General features: G+C 43.0%; 1 protein-coding gene across 9 annotated transcripts in view; it reads right to left on the bottom strand.

The window, feature by feature from the left end:
• The window catches only part of SPTAN1 (spectrin alpha, non-erythrocytic 1), an 80186-nt gene that overhangs the window by 4662 nt on the left and 52936 nt on the right, over nt 1-22588 (bottom strand). For 4 of the 9 annotated variants that reach the window (XM_024192968.1, XM_029912713.1, XM_029912715.1 and 1 more), the window contains 24 exons: nt 19522-19613; nt 18225-18369; nt 17933-18114; nt 17648-17747; nt 17233-17430; nt 16959-17105; nt 16177-16280; nt 15850-16012; nt 15278-15292; nt 13266-13397; nt 12756-12893; nt 12321-12425; nt 11912-12120; nt 10594-10714; nt 9915-10036; nt 9158-9290; nt 8161-8259; nt 6915-7074; nt 6626-6702; nt 6250-6459; nt 4758-5054; nt 4098-4210; nt 3080-3097; nt 85-147 (listed from right to left, as the gene is read on the bottom strand). In XM_024192968.1, coding sequence (XP_024048736.1) covers nt 85-147; nt 3080-3097; nt 4098-4210; nt 4758-5054; nt 6250-6459; nt 6626-6702; nt 6915-7074; nt 8161-8259; nt 9158-9290; nt 9915-10036; nt 10594-10714; nt 11912-12120; nt 12321-12425; nt 12756-12893; nt 13266-13397; nt 15278-15292; nt 15850-16012; nt 16177-16280; nt 16959-17105; nt 17233-17430; nt 17648-17747; nt 17933-18114; nt 18225-18369; nt 19522-19613 — 3143 coding nt within the window. The remainder of the gene's footprint in view (nt 1-84; nt 148-3079; nt 3098-4097; nt 4211-4757; nt 5055-6249; nt 6460-6625; nt 6703-6914; nt 7075-8160; nt 8260-9157; nt 9291-9914; nt 10037-10593; nt 10715-11911; nt 12121-12320; nt 12426-12755; nt 12894-13265; nt 13398-15277; nt 15293-15849; nt 16013-16176; nt 16281-16958; nt 17106-17232; nt 17431-17647; nt 17748-17932; nt 18115-18224; nt 18370-19521; nt 19614-22588) is intronic. The other 5 variants (XM_029912716.1, XM_029912718.1, XM_029912717.1 and 2 more) reach the window with 3 other exon arrangements.

Below are 22588 nucleotides of genomic sequence, written 5' to 3'. Positions count from 1 at the left end.
AAAGTTAGTTGGAAAGAACACGAGCCTTTGGAATTAAGAGTGCATTTTAAAATCACAGTGAGGTAAGAAAATAAGAGGAAAAACCTTCCAGACAGATCATCCCCAACTTCATACTGATAGACACGAATGACACGACGATATGCTATGCTATTCAAAGAAAAGAAACCAAATGAATTCCAAAAAGAAAACAGGCAAGACAGAGGAAAGAACAGACCACAACAAGACCACAGAAACAGAACAAAACTCCAAGCCAGCACCACCTCACAGAGAATATCAAACAAGCAAATTACGTCATGAAGTACCAGACTCAATGGCAGATGCTGGTTGTGTACCAAAAAAAATCTAATTATTTTAATATCTATCAAAAAGAGTTGCTGAGGTGAACAGAACAGAATCTCAGAGTTAATTTGAGCTACAAACTTCATTTAAAAACAGTATCAACCTGTGCAAATAGGGCTACTGTATGCTGATAGATGAGAGTAGGAGAACTATGTTGACCTTGAAAGTTCTACATACAGTAGATTCTGCTTAATAGCAACCCTGATATTAACAGCAACCTTTGTTGGGGAACCAATCCCATCCCATTGAGTTTAATATGTTAATGGGATTCAGATTTGCTGCTTATTAACAACATTTTTTGGAAGAAAGGCCCCAGCTACAGACAGGATTGTGAGGCTGTAGCCAGAGAAGGGAGTAGTGGGACATGCTGAGCACTAGGGCTGGGCAGGTTTGCAGCCTAGGAAGGAAGTGCTAGGTCATTCCTTCCTTGACTGCATCCCCACAAACCTGCCTGGAGCTATCCCTCAGCACATCCCAGTGCTTCCTTCAGGCGCTGTGGCCCCAAAATCTGCTTGCACACAGGGACTGCTCAGGAGGTAAGTGGTTGCAGGCTGGGAGAGGAGGCTGGGGGCAGCGCAGTAACAGGAAAGAAAGCTGCAGCCTGGATGCTGGAACTTTCTCCCTGTGCTCCTCGAGCTGTGCCGTGCGAGGGGGCTACACTCAGGAAAGGAAGCACTGGGGACTGAGCCCCAACCCCCAGAGTGCAGGGAGAGATACAGTGCAGCTTTGTGGGCCTCGAGCATCCCTGCAGAATCTGAAAGCCCTGGCATTTGGGCTACAGTCCCTACTTCCCCTGCTGCCCTGTCCCAGCGCTTCTTTCCTAGCTGCAGCCTCGCAAACGTGCCTCTGCTTATTAGCAACTCCTGGATAATGGCAAATTTTTGCTGGCAACTGAAGGTTTGCTAAGAAGCGGAATCTACTCTACATGGTTATATGCCCTCTAGTGGAGAATGAATGAACACAGACAATGCCCTTTTTAATTAACTGCAGTTTTAATCCTCAGAGTTTTGCTAAAGATTAAAGTTCCTCTGCAGCTCTAATAATCAGTTAGACAATAGAGTTGGCGCATGGCAATTGTGAGCACTAACCCACTTTATTTAGTAAATGTCTCACCTCTCTTAGTATTTCCTGGGACACCAGAACTCAGCTACAACACTATTTTTTAAAAACAGCAAAGATCCAGCACCCCTACCAGCAAAATCTATTGGGTTCCACCAAAGTACAACTTCAAAAGCTAGGGTGTTCTCTCTCTTATCTGAGGGGAGATACTGTGAGACCAGAGATTCTTTTCACTACAGAGCAAGTTACCAGAGATAAACCCATAAAACATGAACAAGGTCCCTCTCGTCTAAGTAGCACACTAGACAATGTATATAGGCAGGGGCAACCTCCCAAGCGGTGACCCCCCTCTCCTTCGTATAGGATTCCTTAATTATTTTAATATTAAATACATTTGACACTGCACCCAAATTTTAAAGTGTTCATTGTGCTGCAGATTGCTTTTTTTAATACTGAAAAAGCGTGTAACTGCATACAGAAGCTGTCCGGGGGAAAAGCTGGAGGTTTTGGCATCCAGAAAGTCACTGGAGTCAATTTGGGGTTTGCAACCAGAAGACAGTTAAGATTTTTGATGGTGGGGAGGGATATCTCCCCTTCCCTCCCTCTTTTGGGTAAATGCAAAAGTAACTAAATATGGAGTTGAATTCCCTATTTCATACCTCAGCAACTAGTTATCCCACTAACTGCCACTGTGCCCAACGAGAGATACGTCAACCTCATTTTAGTAGAAAAAGCATAAGCAGTGAAATAGTTATATTGACATTAAGCTTCAGTTAAAATGCCATTGAGATGAATGGGTATTTTACACTTCAGGTTTTCAGCAGACTCAAGCAGAGGTCAGTGCATTGGTTTAGGTTTTCTTTGCAAACCTAAAGCTTACAGATTTTTTTTTTTTTTTTTTTTTAAAGTTAAAGCTCAACTTCTGGAGCACAGTTATGCAGCATAATCAAAAAGGAAAACTAGTAGCCACAACTGAATTACACATGGAAATGTGATTTTTTTAAAAAAAACTGTAGTGATGCTAATTAGTGACAATCTTTAATAGGAGTCTATGAACAGGACATTCTGCTGAATACCCATAAAGTGCAAATCTGGGCTATTCCATTCCTTTATTTTACTCTTTTTACAAGATTATATATATGTACATAGCAATACCCAGTCAAAGCCCTTCAGTTTTAAATGTTCTGAGAGCACTATCGGAATATGTTCTTATTTTACCAAGCGTGATTCTGACTGTTGGGAAATTGAGAGGCTGGCTAGTGAGGACAAAAGGCTACAGATTATCTGATGAGATGTGGAAGCACACTCAATAAAGAGCATCACACCTTACACATCCTTATAAGCTGACCAGTGATAACTTTCTTAATATAACTGGTCACACAGAGTGTCCATTAATTCTTTCTTTTCTATTCTGAACCAGGAAAAATGGTATTCCTTCCTATATGTTTATATTTATCCATATCAATGTCCTGTTACCCGTTACTCTCTTTGTGAGGCATTCTTGCTTGAGGGGGAGAGGGGGATGGGTAAGTATCTCATGCACATCCCAGGCATGGCTTGCATTGCCCAAATAGAATGACCTTTAATACAACTTTCACAAGCAAAGCAATGACAGGAGAAAGCACACAAGACAGGAGAGGACCCCACATCAAGCTTTTGGGAAATAAAATTCAATACTAACCCATCTAGCAGATACGTCCTGTAGAGCAGGAGGGTCCAAGTATCAGGCAGCAGGACAGAGAGAGAGGTGGTGGGGGGCAAACACATGTTAACAAATTAAAACCATATTTATACTTCAGACTTTTTGCAAAACCATCTAGATGATGATTTTCTATAAATGCAGAAAGATTTACTATCAAAGGATTACATGAAAAGCACCCTCAGCTTAACTCACCTCTTCTGTACCAGAGCGCACACTTACTAGAATTGACAATATTTGATAGTGATGTATTTGAGTATGCTCAAGTCAGACACAGTTGTGCTGTACAAATATCTCATTGATCTCCTTGCAATTCTGAAACACTGAAATTATTTTTCATTTCTAGAGAGGCTGCTGACCACCCATGCTGCCTCTCCCTAATCATGGGTATTACTAGTACATTGGATAGGAGCTTGCAAAGTGATCTTAAAGACTGTGGAATAGTCTCTTTAGAGAAGTAGTGGAAACCCCCTCTCTGAAACATTTAAACCTGGACTGTAGAAAACACTAGGAAATATACCTTAGGGAATCATCTTATGGTTCGACACAGGATAACAGAATTTTCCCCTTTCTAATTTTTATCATAATACAGAGTAGGTAATAAGACAGTTTTGGCATTTTCTTCAGTTCTGTTCTCAGTATTTAGTATTCTCCTTGCACTACAGAGTCCAGCTCTGGAGCTACCCGATAACCATTAGGGCTTATCTGTATATAGAATTACCCTGAGAAAGTGAATTCAGGAGCAGACACATTTTTTAAAATAGTCTTGAATCAGAGACCCCATTAGCTGACAGCTCCAACTCCCAAACTCAGAAGGTGATCTTGCACTCAGCAAATCTGTGCCTCAGCAGCAGACACCTAAAACCCAATTGATCAATAAAGGAAGCATGGATAAGATACACAATGTGAAGAATAATTAACAATCCCTTCTCAATGGGACAGAAATGATTCTCTTTGGGAAATTCCTTAAGGACAGCTCCTCTGTTAAGACAGACTGTACCTGGTCTCCTGAATCCACTGGTGGAAAGCATTAGCATGCTGAGCAAACTCCTGGCGCAATTTGTCATTTTCCTCCTGTCTTCGCTGCTCCTTCTGCAGCTCTAACTCACGTTCCTGAGAAACAGGGAAATCACTTTACACCAAGAAAGAACATGGCACCTTTATCATCCACTGAAATACAGAAACCAAGCCAGTGCAGCAGTGAGATTCTGGAGCTCAGTCCAAGACTGAGGGCCTGTAGGTCTCTTGCCCGACTGCTCCACTAGTCTAACTATGATAACCAATATTCCTACAGAAGTCTTGAGAAAAAGCATTGAAGTGAGCCTTGCAATCATAATACTATAACATGGCAGATCATAAGGAACACAATATCTCATAGCTACAAGTGGGAGATCATTATTTGTTTTTGGGGTCTTTCAGGAAGAATGGAATGGGGGGGGGGGGTCATGAAGTAGCAACCCAAATATATGGATAATGGAGGATTTTGGGAGGCACTAGCCCCACAGAATTCCTTTCAGAAACATTTCTGTGCTACCCGATGAAGGTGTTTCCATTTGTAATGTTTTATTGCTGAAGAAGGGCACTGATTATCTGGATGGACAGTGTCCAAGGAAGAATCCAGAGGCAGAGTGGCAATGGGAAGAGCCTTGTTCCGATTTACCTTGATGATCTTCTGCAGGTTCCTCCAGGTCTCTTCAAGAGCCTCCATAGTGAACCAAGTGTATGGGTTGGAGGCTACACGGAAGCTCTTGATCTGGCGATCCAGCTCAGCTAGCTGGTTGAAGTCAGCCTGGGCGGAACTTAGTGAGGAGCGGAAAGCATCATGAGCCTCTCGCAGTGCCTTGATCTCCTCCAGTGAGTTACACCGCACAGGGTCAGTCAAGTCCTCCTCTGCGTTCTCAAACCAACTGTTAAACGCAGATGCCTTCTTTGCAAAAGTCAGGAACAGATCCTCAACCTCAGAGAGAGAAGACAATCTAGGCGTTCACTTAGGCAATAACACACATAGAATATATTCAAGCAGGAGGACCTGGTATACATGCAATAAAGAATACATAATTTGCACCTGTTGCTCCTTTCTTGCAAGGCGGAGAACTAACCATAAGCACTACCTGTAAAACGGGGATAGTACTGTTCCTCCCTAAGACAGCCCCAGAGGCCCATCTCACCCTCACCCACAGCTCTTAGGGGCAAGGCCAGACCTTTCCAGGAAGCAAAAGCTGTCTCTGGCCTCCAATGAGGCAGCTGTAGTGACAGCTGGGGAGACAGAAATACATTTCGAGACTTGGAAGCCATCTTAGAGAACTTCTTTTTAAAGAAAAACCCCACAAATGACTGCAAATCAGCAGGTCTCTGCTCACTTCTGTCTAGGGAAAGTGGCTATTTTTCAGTTGTGGACATGTGAAGGGAGGAGCACTTTGGGGACAGCAACAGTGGAGCAGGTTGGCTAGACAAGCTGTAAAGGGACAGTTGGGAGAGGTCAGGGGAACTAGGAAACCAAATTTTATCAAAGTTTTGCACTTGGGAATTAAGAGAGAGAGAGAGAGAGAGAGAGTGAGTGAGTGAGTGTGTGTGTCTCTGTCTCTCTCGAATATTTGGACTGTAAGCTCTTCAGGACAGGGACTGTCATTTGTACAGTACCTAATACTAGGCCCTGATCCTGATCAGAGCCTCTAGGTGCTACTGTAAAGTAAATTATTAACAACAACAAAAGGGAAATAGAGGCATAAAGAAGGAAGTAATTTGTTCAAGAACACATAGCCAGTAGCAGAGTTTGGACTGGAACCCAGAACTCTCGACTCCCAGTCCCCTTGCAGTGACCACTTAACAATACTGCATCCCTAGCTAAGCGTTTTCTCAAAAATACAACATAGCAGAAAATCTGTCCTCAACAAATTGTATTTTAGTTAAATAACTACAATTATGAAATACAAGTTGCACATGATGTAGAAGGCTGGTCCTTTAAAACAACTCCACTGTCAATACCTTTTCCATGAAGGCTTCTCATGAAAGCATTTGGTGTATGACAACTAATTGTGTTTTTACACAGCTTGTATATCAAGATTTTAAATCAATGCTGTGCACAACTGTCAAGCTTTATTGTGTTCCAGACTATTAAAAAGAAGAGATGGTTCCAAGGTCTGTGCTCTCACCTTTCTGAAGTGCTCCTGGGCCTCCAGCAGTTTCTTCTTCCTAGCAGCAGAATTAGCCAGCAGCTGGTTCCAGCGTTTCATCAAAGAAGCATGCCGGACCTCGATGGCCTTCGACTGGATGTGTTTGGCTGCCAGCAACTGATCTTTCAGTGCAGTGATGTTTGCGATTCCTTCCTGCTGGAAAGCCTGGAGACCAGCGTCAAAAGTTTCCTGCAGCATTAAAAAGGAAAAAACTAATGTAGATTAACTATATTTATGGATAATGTAGACATTATTTTAGGAAAACGCAAGAATAAATGCCAGGCCTTCCAATATTCATCTGTCTGATGAGCATTAAGCTCCATTGCTTCTCTGGCTCAAAGCACCTTGCACTGACCTGTTTGGTGAGGAGTGTTTGCACAGAGGAGAGATCCCGTCCATAGTCATCGGTCTTCAGACTGTTTTCCTTCTCACCTGGATAATGAAGCAGAGACTAAATATAAACACCCACATTCCTTCTTCCTAAATTTGGGGAAGGGATATCACTGCTCAGCAAATCAATGGCTCAGAGTACCACCCACATCCGCTTAAAACAAGGTCAGTCAGAAACCATTCTCCGTTCAAGAAGGCTGCCGTTTTCAGTCACCTACTTTGTCAATGCACCCATGTTTCAATGCAGCACATACCTATCCAAGACTCCACTACGTCGGCTTTCCAGTTGAACTGGAGGAAGGCAGAGTTCTCATCTAGTTTGGCCTTCCTTTGAGCTGCCGCCTTCTCCAGATCTGACACCTTGCCCCTCAGGCCTTTTATCTTTGCAGTTATGTTCTCCTCATGATGGTTATTCTGTGGAATAGGAGAAAACAGTTTAGTTCCTATGTGATTTAATCATCTTCTACACATCACTGGAGGAAATCTAGTCCTGTTCACCAAATTAGGAAGAAATACACTTAAAACATATAGGCATCTGAAGGACTCCTTAAGATACTTATGAAAATTCCTAAAATGGATACCAAGGCTGAAGACAACAGAAGCAATTAAAACCAGTGTTCTCAAAAGAGCTGAAGGGAGTTAGCTGCTCAAATCCCATTCTGAGTTTGGTGCCTAGCTCCCCTTAGGTTGCTTTGACAATCTCAAACAAGAAACATTAGCACGACTAATAAAATAAATCCTGCACATTAACTCACAAGGCAGCCCACTAGCTCTAACAACATGGGAACAGACCACCTCGATTCACCATTTATTTAGGAGTTCTCGATTTGGTGAAGAAGATGGCCTCATTCTACCTTAAATATGTGCCTCAAACGTGAGAGAAATCAGGAATGCAAACAATTTACTCTTGTTTTTTTTCTGTATTGCTAGACTATTAATGCTTTCTGGGAAGTGAATATACAGATAGAAAACAAAAGCATGGGATGGATAACAGCCATTTTAGGTCTTTCGGAGAAAATTCCAATTCAATTTCAATCGTTTCACAACGATCTTACTGACTAGATGAGAAGTGTTAAAGATAATGGGAAAAGGTATCATGGTACACAAATGGGTGCGTCAGAGGCTCTAAGCATAAAAGACAGGAATTCTTGGTCTGGTCTAGCACAGACCCATGTGTAAGAATCAATTGGGATGGCTGTCTCTGGGAAAGAGAAGTTAAGTGACTTGCCCAAGACATCCAACAAGTCAGCAACAGAGCCAGAATTAAAACTAAGGCGCTTCTGTTATCAGTCCACCATGCTGCTGTCTCAAGTATTTAAAATCAATTATATGCCAAATGCCCTGTTATTGTGGCTATAGAGAGCATGATGTGTAGACGGTGTTTAGTTTTCATTTTTTAAACATACTTGCAGCTCAGTGTTAAGAGAACAATAAATCCATTTTGACATTCTGACACTTTAAATAATGTTCAAGGCATTTTTCTTACCAAGTTACACTCACCTTCTTAATGAGGTCCTCTCCATTAGCACAAACATCATTCACTCTGTCCTTGTGGACAGTGAAGTCAGTTTCAAATGCTTCATGCTTTTTCAGCAAGCCCTGCAGGGAAAGCATGTTCACAAGTCACTTTCCTACATAATCTTACTTCTCAAGATGACTGCTTATAAAACAAGGATGAAAATAAAAGCAAAACAAAACATGATTATAATATGCCTGCAACACATCAATCAGTGTTTGTAACTCACCATTACAATTATTAGTTAGTTTTAGCTAATACACATTCTGGCTATTTTTGGGGTGTGCGAGGGAGGAGAGGGAGGAAAAATGCTTGGGTATAATCCTGGATATAGTCCTTAAATATAATGTTAAGTTAGTTTTCTTTCACCTTTATCCAAGGAGAGATAAGGTCTTCTCTATGAAGTCCACTAGAGACCTCACCATGCAAATATAATTTACTTGGAAAGCATGTGATCCTGCAAAAACACACATGCTTAATAGTAAGCACATAGTCAGTATACAAGTTAAGCATGTGTGCGTGTAAGTGTTTGCAGGACCAGAGCCTTAACACAGCGATGGACAGAGGGGAAGGGGGTATTTAAAAAAAAAAGATGGATTAGAAAGATTCTGTTGCTTCGTGCTGCTGTTGAGACTCTTCTGCATTGCAGAGTTTCTCACTGCAACTCAGAAGGGGGAATCAAAAAAACCTTTAAGCCATTTTTACACAATTCTGGGGTTGCTTTGCATCAGTCTAGTCCTCCAGCACAAATAAAAGCAGTCTGCTTTAATTAGCGCTGCCTACGCCAAAGGCACATATCCACAAGACCCATCTAAATACTGGAGAAAAATCTTTTGAATCATCAATATTTTATAATATACTTCTTTAAAATGAACAAAATGTCTGACTTAAAAAATAACAAAAGGATATTTTAAATTCTAACCATTACATGTTATAAATAACTGGTAAGGAGAGAACCAGAACAGTACAGCTTTTGCTTACTTGGATAGCAGCAAGTGTGTCTCCATAGTCCTCACTGGCTACCAGGGTCATTTTCTCATTGATCCAGGCCTCCTCCTCTTCCACATTTGCTACAAACTGCTGATACTCCAGAGACTCCTCTAGACGTTGGCCACTGTAAGAGGAATGAGAGGAAGTGAGGGAGGGAAATCACAGGTTGCATTCTGTACATTCAACTATGATATGGAAGCAGAATAACTACTAAATGTAGATGTAGTGGAGGTCAAGACAGGTGAAAGGACGGCCTGCTCACTACCACCAACCCTAAAATGTGATCATTTTACACTAACCTCTTTCCTTCAGAAGCTGAAAATGACCCCACTATGACACTGCCAGCTCTAGAACTACCCTAAATCTACTATGTAATTCACCAGGCCATTTCACAGTCCTTACAGATCTGGAAATTATGTACTCCCCCCGCCTCCCACCACGGTCTCTATTCAGGAGAGCACAGCATGGTGGGAATAACAATGTCAAGCCTCTAGCCTACAAATGAAGAAGGAATAAATGCCCCCAAAGTTTAGATTGTGTTCAACTAAAGGAAAACACAAAACTGAAGTTAGTACTGAGGAGCATTTACAAATGACCCCTCAGGCATGGCCTCAGTAGAATGCACTATTAGCATTTATTGCATTGATATTGCTGATGACCTGAATCAAAAGATGGCAAGATTTGGCTGCTACTCGTCCCTATATGTTTCATTCATACTTCCTGATGTAGAAAAATGATTCTCACTCACCGAGCTGCTGCCAACTGCTTTAACTCCTTCCAGTGGTCTACAAACTGCGCTAGTCTCTGCTGTATCTCCTCCTTTCCAATCGTGTTATCATCTGACAGTTTTTTACCAGTGTCTAACACACCCTGTGAAGCAGACAAAGCACACATCAGTATTCTCGGTGTTTTCAATTTTCAACAGCAGTGCTGCTTTCTTCTCACCATTTATCTGCACTCCTTACAACTCCCCAGTTTTGGGTCATTTTCTTTCATAAACACACCCTTTTTTCTTCTTTCCAGTTCATGTGTTTTTTGTGGATTTAGAATCAAGGTGAGAAGTGTTACTGTCTGAAGAGGAAGGAACTTCCTGTCACTTTAATTTAAAATACTCCATATCTTTGCTTAGTCATGCCCTTCTTTAGAAGCATGAGGAAGTCTGATTTCCTTTGTGATCTGCAGAAACATCTCAGGCTGCACAGATCTAAACCAGTGATGCTTATAAATTGATTTGTGATCCAGATCATATAAATGTTAAAAATCTATAACTTGATTATACAGAGTACTACACTTTCTATCATCACTTGTTATTTTCCTCATCCAAATGTTTGCCTGTAACCTACATGGTTTGCGTTGGAAACAACACAGCAGTACCTGTCATGGAACAGCTCTTTATCGGATTGGTTTTTTGGGGTTTTTTTTTTTACCTGGATGGCAGGTTCGTGAGCAGCCAATTCTGCTTCCAGACGTTTGTGTTTCTTTCTTAGGTTCTGCACTCCGGTTAGGTCTCTGCCATAGTCCTCTGAGCTAACCAGCAGCTTCTTCTCCCTGAGTCCCAGAGAAGAAAAGGGGGAGGAGGGGGATGAGTAAAGTTTATACCTTTAAAGGCCAAACTAGACAGATATAATAGCTGCCATTGAAAACTTGACACTTAACAGCTCTAACGGGAATTAACATTACCTCCTTTTGTATGTTTCGCATTCCAGGACTGGAGCTTACAGCAAATTATTATATTTACCGCTTTAAATATATGTAAAGATTTTAATGGAGTCCTCTGTTTTTAGCATTTGATGGCCTTTCAGCTACTTTGTAATACAGAGACTCCAAGGCAGAAAAATCAATATAAATAATGAGGATGTTCCCTACAACCCAGCACTACGAGCGCCTTTAAAGCAGTAAGCCATGCACCTGAATTATAAATGTTAGTCAAAAGGATTCAGCTCCCAGCAGTTTGACCACAACAGTTTCAAAGAGGGGACAGGGCGCTCCCTCTATAGATATATACTACAGAAATATCCACTCCTTCCCTCCTTTCAAAGCTTGAAAGTAACTATAATTCTCCAATTTTGATCATTTCTATTTGGATAACCTCCACATATTGATGGAGTGGAAACCAGCACAGTTCTTCTTATTTCCTTGATTATAAACCAGTCATATCAATAATATCAGGATCCATATGGACATCTCTGGAAAGCATTTTTTCTTAACTGCTATCACAGGCCAAAATAGTAAAACTAAAAACTGCTTTCAGCAGGCTCATAAATGCCTTTTTGAAAGAAATTTCAAATTGACAGAGGCAGAGTTTAAAAGATACACAGGATTCATAGGATTTTTACCACAAGATTATAATCAAACCAAGTTTTTCCTAGCACTGAACATGCTTTCTGAAGCCTGACCATCAATATCTGTAGACATTAAGACCATGCCCACACTAGAGTTGAAGCCACTTCTGCATGCTTCCCCAAGCACCGTGGGCAAGGATGTGTGTGTCTTTGTAGCTGCATTATAAAACTATACTATAAATTATCTAGACAAGACGGCATCCACCTGACGAGTGGGTAGATAGTCTATGGCATAGTTAGATTAACATGGTTCTTGGGGAAATGATCTTTTTCCTCAATGACATGGTAAATTGTGCTATGAACATTGTTCAACAACTGCACTGAAATATGGTTGTTGATAGCATGGCTATAATATGGACATGGCCTCAGACAATGCTACACCTAGAACTGCTGAAGTACATACTTGATCCAGGACTCCTCATCGTCCATATCCCGGAAGAACTGATGCAAGCGGTGGGACTCATTCAGATTTGCACGGCGGGCAGCTGCCATGCTCTTGATCCGCTGGAAGCGCCCATTAATAGTGTCTCGCTTGTCCTTTACCTGGGAGGTGTCAAAAGCGCTGCTGGTCATCAAGCTGTCAGCCTGGCCATTCAGGTCTTTCAGGCGATCCTGGAATCATAAGCAAGGAGTGTGTGACGAACGAAAATCTCAATTTTTGAGCATACAGCCTCAGCACAGGATCTTCTCTTCATATTCATGCTGTACACACAGAGAAAATGTATTTCTACAGGTTTAAACTTTACAGCATGTTGCTATGGAATTCTCTGATTACTATAATTTCTCTTCCTGTTAGCAGAGGAGGTGCTTACCTCATGGGCAGATATGTCAGCTTCCAGGAGTTGGTGTTTCTTCAGCAGGTTATTTACAGATGCCAGGTCTTTTCCATAGTCTTCAGATGCAAGCAGAGCCTCCACCTGGAAAAGGAAGAATACAATTACATATTGCAGTTTAACTAAGAACTGCGAGAGTAATGCTCGCTCTTGTGCGGGTGACTGGTTGTCTCCTCCAATTGTCCCCAATGCAAGTTAAGTTTGTGAACTTTGTCTCCCTGCTTGTCTCAGACATGGGAGATTTTATGCAAGCATGTTTCCTGCCAACATCAGTGTAGGCAATGACACAGCATAGAAACTTCCCAAACACTTGTTTTTTATTCTCTTAAGAATTTTTTGGAGCACAGATCAGCAAAGGGAACCAGTATCAGAGAAACCAGAGTGCATAATCCCTAATCCAGGGTAGTCAGGTACCTCTGACAGCCAAAAGTCAAAATCCTTGATTCCAGTATTGAAATTCTGCTGTTTGTTGGCTTCCTTCAGCTTCTGACTCTTCTCTGCTGATTTCTGCACCAGGAACTGCCACTGGTCATCCAGAGCAGCTAAACGTGCCTGTTACGAAAAGGAGAAGATAAACGCTCAGAAGCAAAACAAAATCCCTAATAAATGTAGCAAAGGAACACATTTGGTTGCTGCTTCTACAACTATAGATTATGCAGTTATTCATGCGATCTAGGAAAATTCTCCATTGTCTGCCTCTCCATTTTACTTTTACATTCTGACAGAAGAATCAGAAAACATTACTCATTTCCAAGCAAAAATGGGACAAAACCGTTCTCATGCTGCATAGTTAAACAAGGAATTAAAAAAAAAAAAAAAAAACCTTCTACAAAAGGAAGTGGTTTTCCTCATTCTAACAAAATATAACTATAGAATCAGTTGAAGGCTACATGTCATTAATTATCTTAGATGTGCTGCACCTACCTTCACCGCATCCTCGCTGCCGGCACACGCTCCCCGATCAATGAGAGAATTCCCCATGTCAATGACTCCACGGATCCGGTCCGCATTGGCATGAAGTTCAGCTTCAAAGGCCTGGTGTTTCTGGTGTTTGCTCTGAATGCAGCAAAAACAAAGCTGTTAAGGACTGGACATGGGGCTCCTAAATTATTCTCATGGGTAGAGAAGAGAATGCAAGAATGTTCTGCATAGACAGGGTTAGAAGAAAGGGAGTTTGTGTGTAGTCTAATCTGCGGAAATACTTAATGCCTTATGTAAAATCATGAAAATCCAAATCTCTCTCTAGGCATTTACATCATATTCACCACTTGCGCTCTCAGTCTTACTAAGTGAGCATTAGGCTGTTTTGAACCAGCGTGTCTACCTGTGATTGGATATTTACACTAATGTTCCTATATCAGCATATCTCTCCTGCATTTTAAAGGGGGCTGCAACACATTTCTAATGTTAAGTTTTGCTATTCTCCAAATATGGATTTCTGGTTTACATGGCACCACTGCTAAAAAACATTATATATATATATATAAACATATATACCCTGAACATGGTGGCTGCTCCACACTGATCAGTTCTAGAGGTTTATGACTTTTCCCATCCAAATACATGGGTCAGGAGGAAAAAGTCCGCACCCCAACCTGCACTTTTTCTGCACAGTTTTCATATGAGAAGATATAGAGTCACCATATGACTAAATTATGTGGTAAAACAATGAGTTAAACATAGTTAGCAACTCAAAACTATTTAAGAAACAATGCTTAGCTGTTTGTTGAAATGTGTCTTCACTGAAAATTGAAGGCACCATGAGAACAACAGGAGCCACAGGAAGGGAGTGAATAAGCAGTTTTCTTTCATATACACGCATACGCCCACCATAAGCATAAACAATGGGACAAGAATGACAAAACAGTATTTACAAGTATCAACTCCACATGCTAGTAACACTGGACAAATACATTGTCCTGAGGGAGAATGGAAGGGAAGGTGACGGTTAGAGTAAAAATAAAAGAAAAATGCTACAGTACTGTTATGAAAAATTCTGCATGGCCTGCTTATTCTGAAAACTGCTATTGCTGAAGGCTGTGATTATACTGTACACCAACTAAAATCCACCCATTTCTTGGCATAAATTCATTATGCTGGAGAATGAAAAAAGCTTCTCATAGTACAAAATGTCAATCTATTACCACCAAAACAAATTCACACTCTAGGGAAATGACAGATGACATTTTTGCTTGAGTAGCCAATATATAGATAGTGCAACCTCCAGGGCCAGAAAGACAAACATTGCTTCCTTCACTTGTGCCCCTCCCTCCTTACCCTAGTCACTTCTCCACTCTTCGCTTTGCTCTGTCCTCTTTCTAATTCTTCTCCTCCTTGGATTCTTACCACTCCCATCAGCCTTCCACATATACTCTCAGTTCTGCAATCTTCCCTCTACTTCTTCCACACTGCTATCCCTGCAAACTGTGGGCAATGTGGATCTCCCACTTTCATGGATACCCTTCCTTCAGAAATTTTGACTCCAGACACAAGTTAGTGGAATTGACATCACATGGCCATGGGTTAATCACCACTGCTCTAGGTCCAGCAGGAATGAGGACAAGACATGTCCAGTAGCAAAATATTTGAAAAAGGAGGATGACAACCCATATTTCTGATTCCTCATGAACCACCCCTTAAAGAATTAATACCGCACCACAATTTAAACAGATCATGCAGAACACATCTGCAAAACAAATACATAAGTAAATGGTGTTTAAGAAGCATTAACTAAACAAAAAAGCAACACCCAAAAACACTGAGGCCTATGGTAACATCTGTTTGGAGGTCAATGAATATTAGAAGATGGAAAAGAAACTGGATGAATTAATGGATGGAGCAACAGACTGAACACAACCAGACTTTGTGCTCACATATAATCTATACAGAGGAACAAACACCTACCATGGCCAGTCCAACCAAACTACAAAACTTACCAGCAGTTTGGAAAGCTACAAAACAGATCAAGAAGAGAAGAGTTCAGTGCAGTCATACTGATCCACATACCAGTATTAAAACACAGGAAATCACTTAAAGAGACTCTTTAATAATGAAAAATAGATGAAGATCTGCAACTTAGGACAGTAAGTGGGGGTGGGACATAAGAGACATTTATAAAAGATAAATTCTTATTTTATCATCTAGCTGTTGGGGAGAAGAGAGGATAGGATGTCTTATCAAATTTACACAGGAGCATAACTGCCTAGGGATTTATGTGAATTCTGGCAGCATATTTATGTGGATATTACATATTTTATTATATTTATTAAAAAATAATTACTGCCTTCTATTTCGGTCCTTTCTCTATGCATATTGCATGTCTCCATAATGAAAGGATTGCTTTATTTACATTTTTTTCCCCGTTAGAAGATTAATTACGAACAATTTGTTATCCCTTTAACATGGAATTGGAATTTTTCCTGTGCACATCCTGTTATCAGCAACAGGATATGCCACATGGAATTAAACTTTCACTCCATTTGACTTTCTTGGTCAAATCATTATTCACCTGGATGTTTGTGGGATCCTTATAGGATTCATCACTTGCAGTTTGGAGTTTTTCACTGATCCAAGCCTCTATTTCATCAACATCACGGCTGAATTGCTGGAGGGTCTGAGATTCTCCCAGTTTAGACCTCTTCTCAATCATCTGAGCTTTCAAACGACGCCACCTGTACATAATCAGAGATATGGTTCATACTCACCAGTATCTATAAGAACAGGCATGAAGTAGGAGGCTTCATGCCATCATAACAGCTATACATTGTCTCTAAACAATTTCCTTCTTTTCAGAAGGTATCCACAGCTGATCTAACAATGGAATTAGCACACCAACCTGTCCAGAACTTCATTGCGTCTGTTGGAAATGACCCCTTTAGCATAGTGGTCAGCAGAAATCAGCTGGTCAGCAAACGATTGCAGGGCAGCAATTTTTTCTTCCTGTTCAAAACAAAAGGACACAAGTTGGGTGTATTCAGGTACCGCAAAAAACCAAAAAGCCACTGTAAAGAGTTGTGTCAGAACGAGAGTAGGGCATCCTTTTGAAAGAAGACTGGTATCTTGTTAATATGAGTCTAAGGAAATCAGCCCTATGTCAGAATGAGCAGAACTCCACTTAAGAGCAAGTGGGAGATCCTACAGATCAGACATTGAGAAGAAAATTCTTTTGGCTTCTGTGCCAGAACTACAGAGGAACTTCTCTCGGGATCAGAAAGGGCTCTTCCAGGATTTAGAGGAAGTGGAGAAACACTGATTTTTTTCAGTGTAAGGATTTCCCATACAAACCATTAAATTGCTTAGTCTTTTCACAAGAAATATGCTGTACTGTGATTCATGCTACCCTAAGTTGGGCAAATACCTATTATTTTATTGCATCATGTTCATAACCAATCAATAACAAGCCCCTTATTATCTGCAGTGATAGTCACTATTTCTCATCTTTGTAACCAGTTTCTAACCTGCTAAATATTTAGAACAAATCTTTATAGGATTCTAAACTTTAGAGTCACATCACCAACATCAGATCTATCATATCCTGCTGACCTTAAAAGAAGTTTTCAGGAGCGGAATGTAAAATAAAATAGAACAGCTGTCCCTCACTTTGGATACATCCCTCACCTGGACATTGATTGCTTTATCAAAATCTTCATGTTTCTTGATGAGAGCCTCCACACTGTCTAAGGAGTCTCCTTTATCTTCTGTGTTCAGGAAAGCCTCCCGGGCAGCCATCCAGTTTTCTGCTTGTTCACAGTCCCGATGAAACAGCTAAAGAGAAGGAACACAGGTAGGAGAAGACTAACCAGTGAGTACTGCCCAATGGTGGGAGTGAAAGTAAAGTTTCCTTAAGAAAGCGTACTATTTAAAAAAAAAAAAAAAAAAGGCAGCAAAGTACCTGTAGTTCTAGACACTGGTCCAGCATCATTCTACGTTGGACCCAGGCTTTCTCCAAGTCTGCTCGTTCTTGATCTAGAATATCCAGTTTCTCCTTGATCTCTGGGCTGGCATAGTGTCCACGAGCCAAGAGTTGTTGCCCAAACTGCTCAAATGCCTGGAAAGTGCCAGCCCTGGCATCTATTTCAGTGCGATGTTCCTGTAAGGAAGGAGGGGGAGAAGGGGAGAAAAGAGGTTTAATAACTAGAAGCAGAATGCTAAACTGCGAGGAAAGATGTTATCAGTCTCGTCTTGGAAACATACATGGGGAGTCTCAAAAACCACTGTTGAACTGGTTTACTAACAGAGTACATAAAACTGATTTTAACAGCGAATGTTCATACCTACAGAAAAATGCAGAGGGCTCTTGCACATACCTGGTGTCTCTCCAATAAAGCCTCAGCTCCAGTCACATCCTTTGCCAGTTCATCTGAGGACACCAGTCCCCGGATTCCATTGATCCAAGACATGAGGTCCCTGTAACCATAAAAGCAACCAAAAAATGGGGTTGTGTTTTTTTTGCTTGCAGCAAGTCTGATTAGGGAAAGGAGTTATCTTTCACCACTCCAACAAATATTCAGTACAAGTCATATACTATATGTACTTAAATGAATAACTAAACTAATAGTGGGGACCAGGGATTTGATCGGTTTAGTTTTTACCTGAAGTCACTGAGGAAACGCTGCAGGTCATGGGAATCCCCAAGCTTCTCTTTACGCTGGTCGGCGCGTTTCCCCAGGCTATTCCAGGCCTGGTTCAGTTCAGTACATTTCTCTTGGAGGTCTTCAGCAGATTCTGGGTGTGACTGAATCAGGCGCTCAGCAGTCTCACCTAAAGAGTTCACCTGGCAATAAAGAAGAAGGAGTAAGAAGAAAGGCAGGAACCTCTTTTGCAGTACCATCATTACTGCTACAGAAAGCAAGTAACCCATGTGTTCTGGTCTCTTGGTCTGACCTTGTCTCCAAGAGCTGCCAAATCTCTCTCAAAGCCTTCATGCTTGCGCTGCAGGGCCTGCACACTGGCCAGGTCATGTCCGTAGTTGTCTGTATTTAATGCCTGATTCTTTTCTTCAATCCATTCCTTTGTTTCATCAGCATCTCTGGTTGGGGAAAAAGGAAAAACACTGAAATGAAGGACATGCTAGAGTCTCATCAAACTCCAGGTAGCCTGTTTCCATAAGGTCTTAAGTATCTAATACTTCAAATTTTTTTTTTTAAATTGTCTGGTTTAAAGGGGAAGTTAAACTCTCAGAGCTAAGAAAGAATATTTGTGTCATGTAAAAATCAGAATTTTTGGTGCCCTTGATTAATAAGTTTTCCTCTGAGAATCTCAACACTTAATAAATCAAGCTTCAGATTACACCTGAGAGGTAGTGTGAATTCTCAAGATCATAAAGGCAATCTCTGGCAGAGCTAGGAAACTAATCTAGACCTCCTAATTCTCACACTCCTGTGCTGTAACCATTAGAGAAACTTTCCTCTCTCTAGTGAATGCAGACACAGAATACATAGAGTTCTTGTTGGACCTGGATTAAGATAGTAATTCCTTTTCAGGAATGAATGTAGCAGGAGAAATTAATGACAGTTGTGGAAGAGGTTGGGACAAAACGTTGGCATCTGTTGGGCTGACAGCGTCTTAGCCGCAGAAGTAAGAATGGTGCTGGTGGTGGTAAATGCAGACAAAGCAGAAGCAGTGAGATACAGACGTGGGGGGCAGGGAAATTCAAATGTTTAGAAGCCCATCAGCTGTGACAAATAACTGAAGGGAGAAGCTGCACCTGTGTGTGGTAGCCAGCTGGCAAAGGGATGGAGAAGAGAGAAGAGAAAGCTCATGATAGCAGTTCTAGAGAGAGAAAGGGCACAGCATGGTGGGAGCATTGCAACCCCTTTAAAGAATATCACTGATCTGAAAATAAAGGTTTAAGGCAGAATCCTACGCTTGGCTTCCATACTGATAGTGACACGCTGGTATCACAAGATGCCTCTGTCAGCAATAAAACTAAGGCGGCCAATTTTTTTAATTAAAAATGTTAATGCAAACACAGATTAAAGAACTGCTCCTCACCATGGACCTGGTCCAACTTCCACTGAAGCAAATGAAAAGCGTCAATGGGTATTTGACAAGGCCCTGTATGAGCTGGTGTTTGTTCTCTTAAAATTAAATGTTTTCACGTTAAACTGAGAATAAAAATTGCATGTAAAAACTACCACCAAAACATGATGTGATGTACCCGAGGCAGTGCGCTCCTTACCTGTGAAATCTCTGGACTTCATGGGCACTGCCCAGCAGCTGGCTTCGCTCCTCTGCCATCTGCTGCAGAGATCTCCAACGCTCATTTAGTTCCTGAAAGGGAAAAATGGAAATGAAGCCTCAGCACTGCACCTGATGTTGACAGGTTAAACAATGTTATGTATTTATTTCTTGTTTAAAAGAGAAAGCTTCGTTACTCCAGATCATACTAAATGATAAAAGAGAGTTACCTTTTCCGTAACTGATGTTCTTCAAGATGTCTTGCTCATGTCCATTCCATATTAGGTGTGTGCGCTCGCCACATGCACCAGTGCCGGAAGTTTTTCCCCTCAGCAGTATCCGTAGGGGACCGGCTCTGGCACCCCCTGGAGTGGCCCCCGCATAGCGTGCTATAAGGGGCACCGCCAGCTCCCCTCACCCTCAGTTCCTTCTTGCCAGAAACTCCGACAGTGGGGAAGGAGGACAGGTCATGGAATGGACATGAGCAACACATCTCGAAGAACAACAGTTACGGAAAAGGTAACTGTCTTTTCTTCGAGTGCTTGCTCATGTCCATTCCATATTAGGTGACTCCAAAGTAGTACCCGTGGAGGTGGGTAGGAGTTCACGGACGCGTAGATTGCAACACAGCTCTGCCGAACCCAGCATTGTCCCTGGCCTGCTGAGTGATGGCATAATGAGTGGTAAACGTGTGGACAGAGGACCAAGTTGCGGCTCTACAGATGTCCTGGATAGGGATGTGCGCGCCAGGAAGGCTGCCGAAGACAGCTGAGCTCTCATCGAATGGGCTTTGACAATCGGTGGTGGCGGAACCCCCGCCAGGTCGTAACAGGTCCTTATGCACGAGGTGATCCAATTGGAAATCTTCTGCGAGGACACCGCATGACCCTTCATATCCTATCAAGCTGTAGCAATGAAGAGTTGAGTCGATTTACGGAAAGGCTTGGTACGTTCTAAATAAAAAGCCAAGGCCCTCCGGACGTCCAGGGAGTGGCTGCTGACAGGCTCATGAGTGTGCCAAACCAATGCTGGCAAGGCCACGCTGGGGAGATCATGATAACCTGCACCTGGTCTCTCTTGATCTTTGCCAGGGCCCTGCTGATGAGTGGAATCGGAGGGAACGTGTACATCAGGCTCCCTGACCACGACAGGAGGAAGGCATTGGAGAGGGACCCCTGGCTCACACCCTGTTGAGAACAAAACCGGTGGCATTTCCTGTTCTGTCTGGTAGTGAACAGGTCTACTTGGGGAGTTCCCCACCTTTGGAAGATCATGCAGGCTACCTCTGGATGGAGTGACCACGCGTGGTGAGGGGAGAAGTTCCTGCTGAGCTGGTCTGGCAGAATATTCCTGACACTGGGAAGGTGACAAGCTTCCAGGTGGCTGATGCAGAAGTCCCACAGATGGAGCGCCTCCTGACAGAGAGCTGACAAGCGCGCTCCCCCTTGCCTGTTGATGTAGAACATGGAGGCTGTGTTGTCCGACAGGTGGGGCAAGAAGACTCCGCATGCCAGCCGGACTGCTCAGAGCTCTTTGACGTTTATGTGTAACTGCACATCCTCCGGGGACCACATCCCCTGTGTCTGGAGGTTGCCGAGATGTGCCCCCCAGACGAGATCCGAAGTGTCCAACACCAACTCAATGGAGTGAGGAGGGTTGTTGAACGGAACCCCTTCCAGGACCATCCGGCAGTCGGTCCACCATCTCAGCGAGGTATCACCTGGGGAATGGTAACGATCTTTTCCAAGGGGTCCCAGGACCGTTCCCATCCACTGTTGCAGGGGCTGCATCCGGCGCCTAGCATGGCAGACCAAGTGCATGCTGCCATGTGGTCCAGCAGGTGCAGACAGACCCTGGCTGTAGTCAGAGGGAACTCTGAGACTTCTGCGATGAGGTTTGCCATCATGTGGAACCTTTCCAGCAGCAGGAATGCCCTGGAGCAGGTAGAGTCGAGGACCACTCCGATGAACTCTATCCTCTGCACTGGCATTAACATCGATTTTTTGTCATTCACCAGTAGGCCCAGAGAGCGGCATGTGCCTTGATGCACTGCGACATCCCTTTGGACTTGAGACCTGGAGCCGCCCTTGACGAGCCAGTCGTCAAGGTATGGGTAGATCTGGATACCTTGGCACCTGAGGTAAGCCGCCACCACCGACATGCACTTGGTAAACACCCTTGGTGCTGTCATCAGGCCAAATGGGAGGACCGTAAATTGGTAGTGGTGGGGTCCCACCGTAAACCAGCAGAAGCGTCTGTGTCCTTGAAAGATCGCTATGTGGAAGTACGCATCCTTCAAGTTGAGGATGGCATACCAGTCTCCTGGATCCAGGGAGGGGATAACAGAAGCCAAAGAGACCATGCGGAACTTTAGCTTCTGTAGGTACTTGTTGAGGTCTCACAGGTCCAGGATGGGCTGTAGACCACCGTTAGCCTTTGGGATTAAAAAGTACCGGGAATAGAACCCCTTGTTACTGTACTTGAGATGAACTTCTTCCACCACATCCAGTTATAGTAACCCCTTTACCGCCTGTGCAAGGAGACTCTCGTGAGAGGGGACCCTGAAGAGGAACGGGGAAGGTGGGTAGAAAGGAACTGGAGGGTATAACCCCGTTCCACTATGTTGAGGACCCAGTGGTCTAAAAAGTTATAGCGGGCTACACCGGAGGAAAGGCAGACAGAGAACACTGGGAAAGATGGATCCAGGGAATAGTCTAGTAGGGAAACCTCAAAATGACTGTTTGGCCCCCTGCTTATTATGGGTTGAGCCCGACTGGGCAGAGGGTGGAGGCGGGTGGCTCAGGTGGCGCTTTTAACCCTTGGCTCATTTATGGAGCTGGTCCTGCCAAGACTGGCTCCTGTGGCCCTGAGGCTGCTGTGGTTTGAACCGCTTATGCACCGGGGCTAGGACGTAGAGACCCAAGGTTTTCAGGGTGGTGCGCAGGGCCGGCTCTGGCTTTTTCGCCGCCCCAGGCGAAAAAGCCTCCGGCCGCCCCGGGGGGAGGGCAGCGAGCCCCGGCGGGGGCTCCGCTCTCCCCTCGGCGGCCGGGGGGAGGGCGCCGGGGGGG

Source organism: Terrapene carolina, unplaced genomic scaffold, assembly GCF_002925995.2.
Source record: "Terrapene carolina triunguis isolate 2854851 unplaced genomic scaffold, T_m_triunguis-2.0 Scaffold238, whole genome shotgun sequence".
Taxonomy (NCBI): domain Eukaryota; kingdom Metazoa; phylum Chordata; order Testudines; family Emydidae; genus Terrapene; species Terrapene triunguis.
This window is presented reverse-complemented; position numbering and strand designations above follow the sequence as displayed.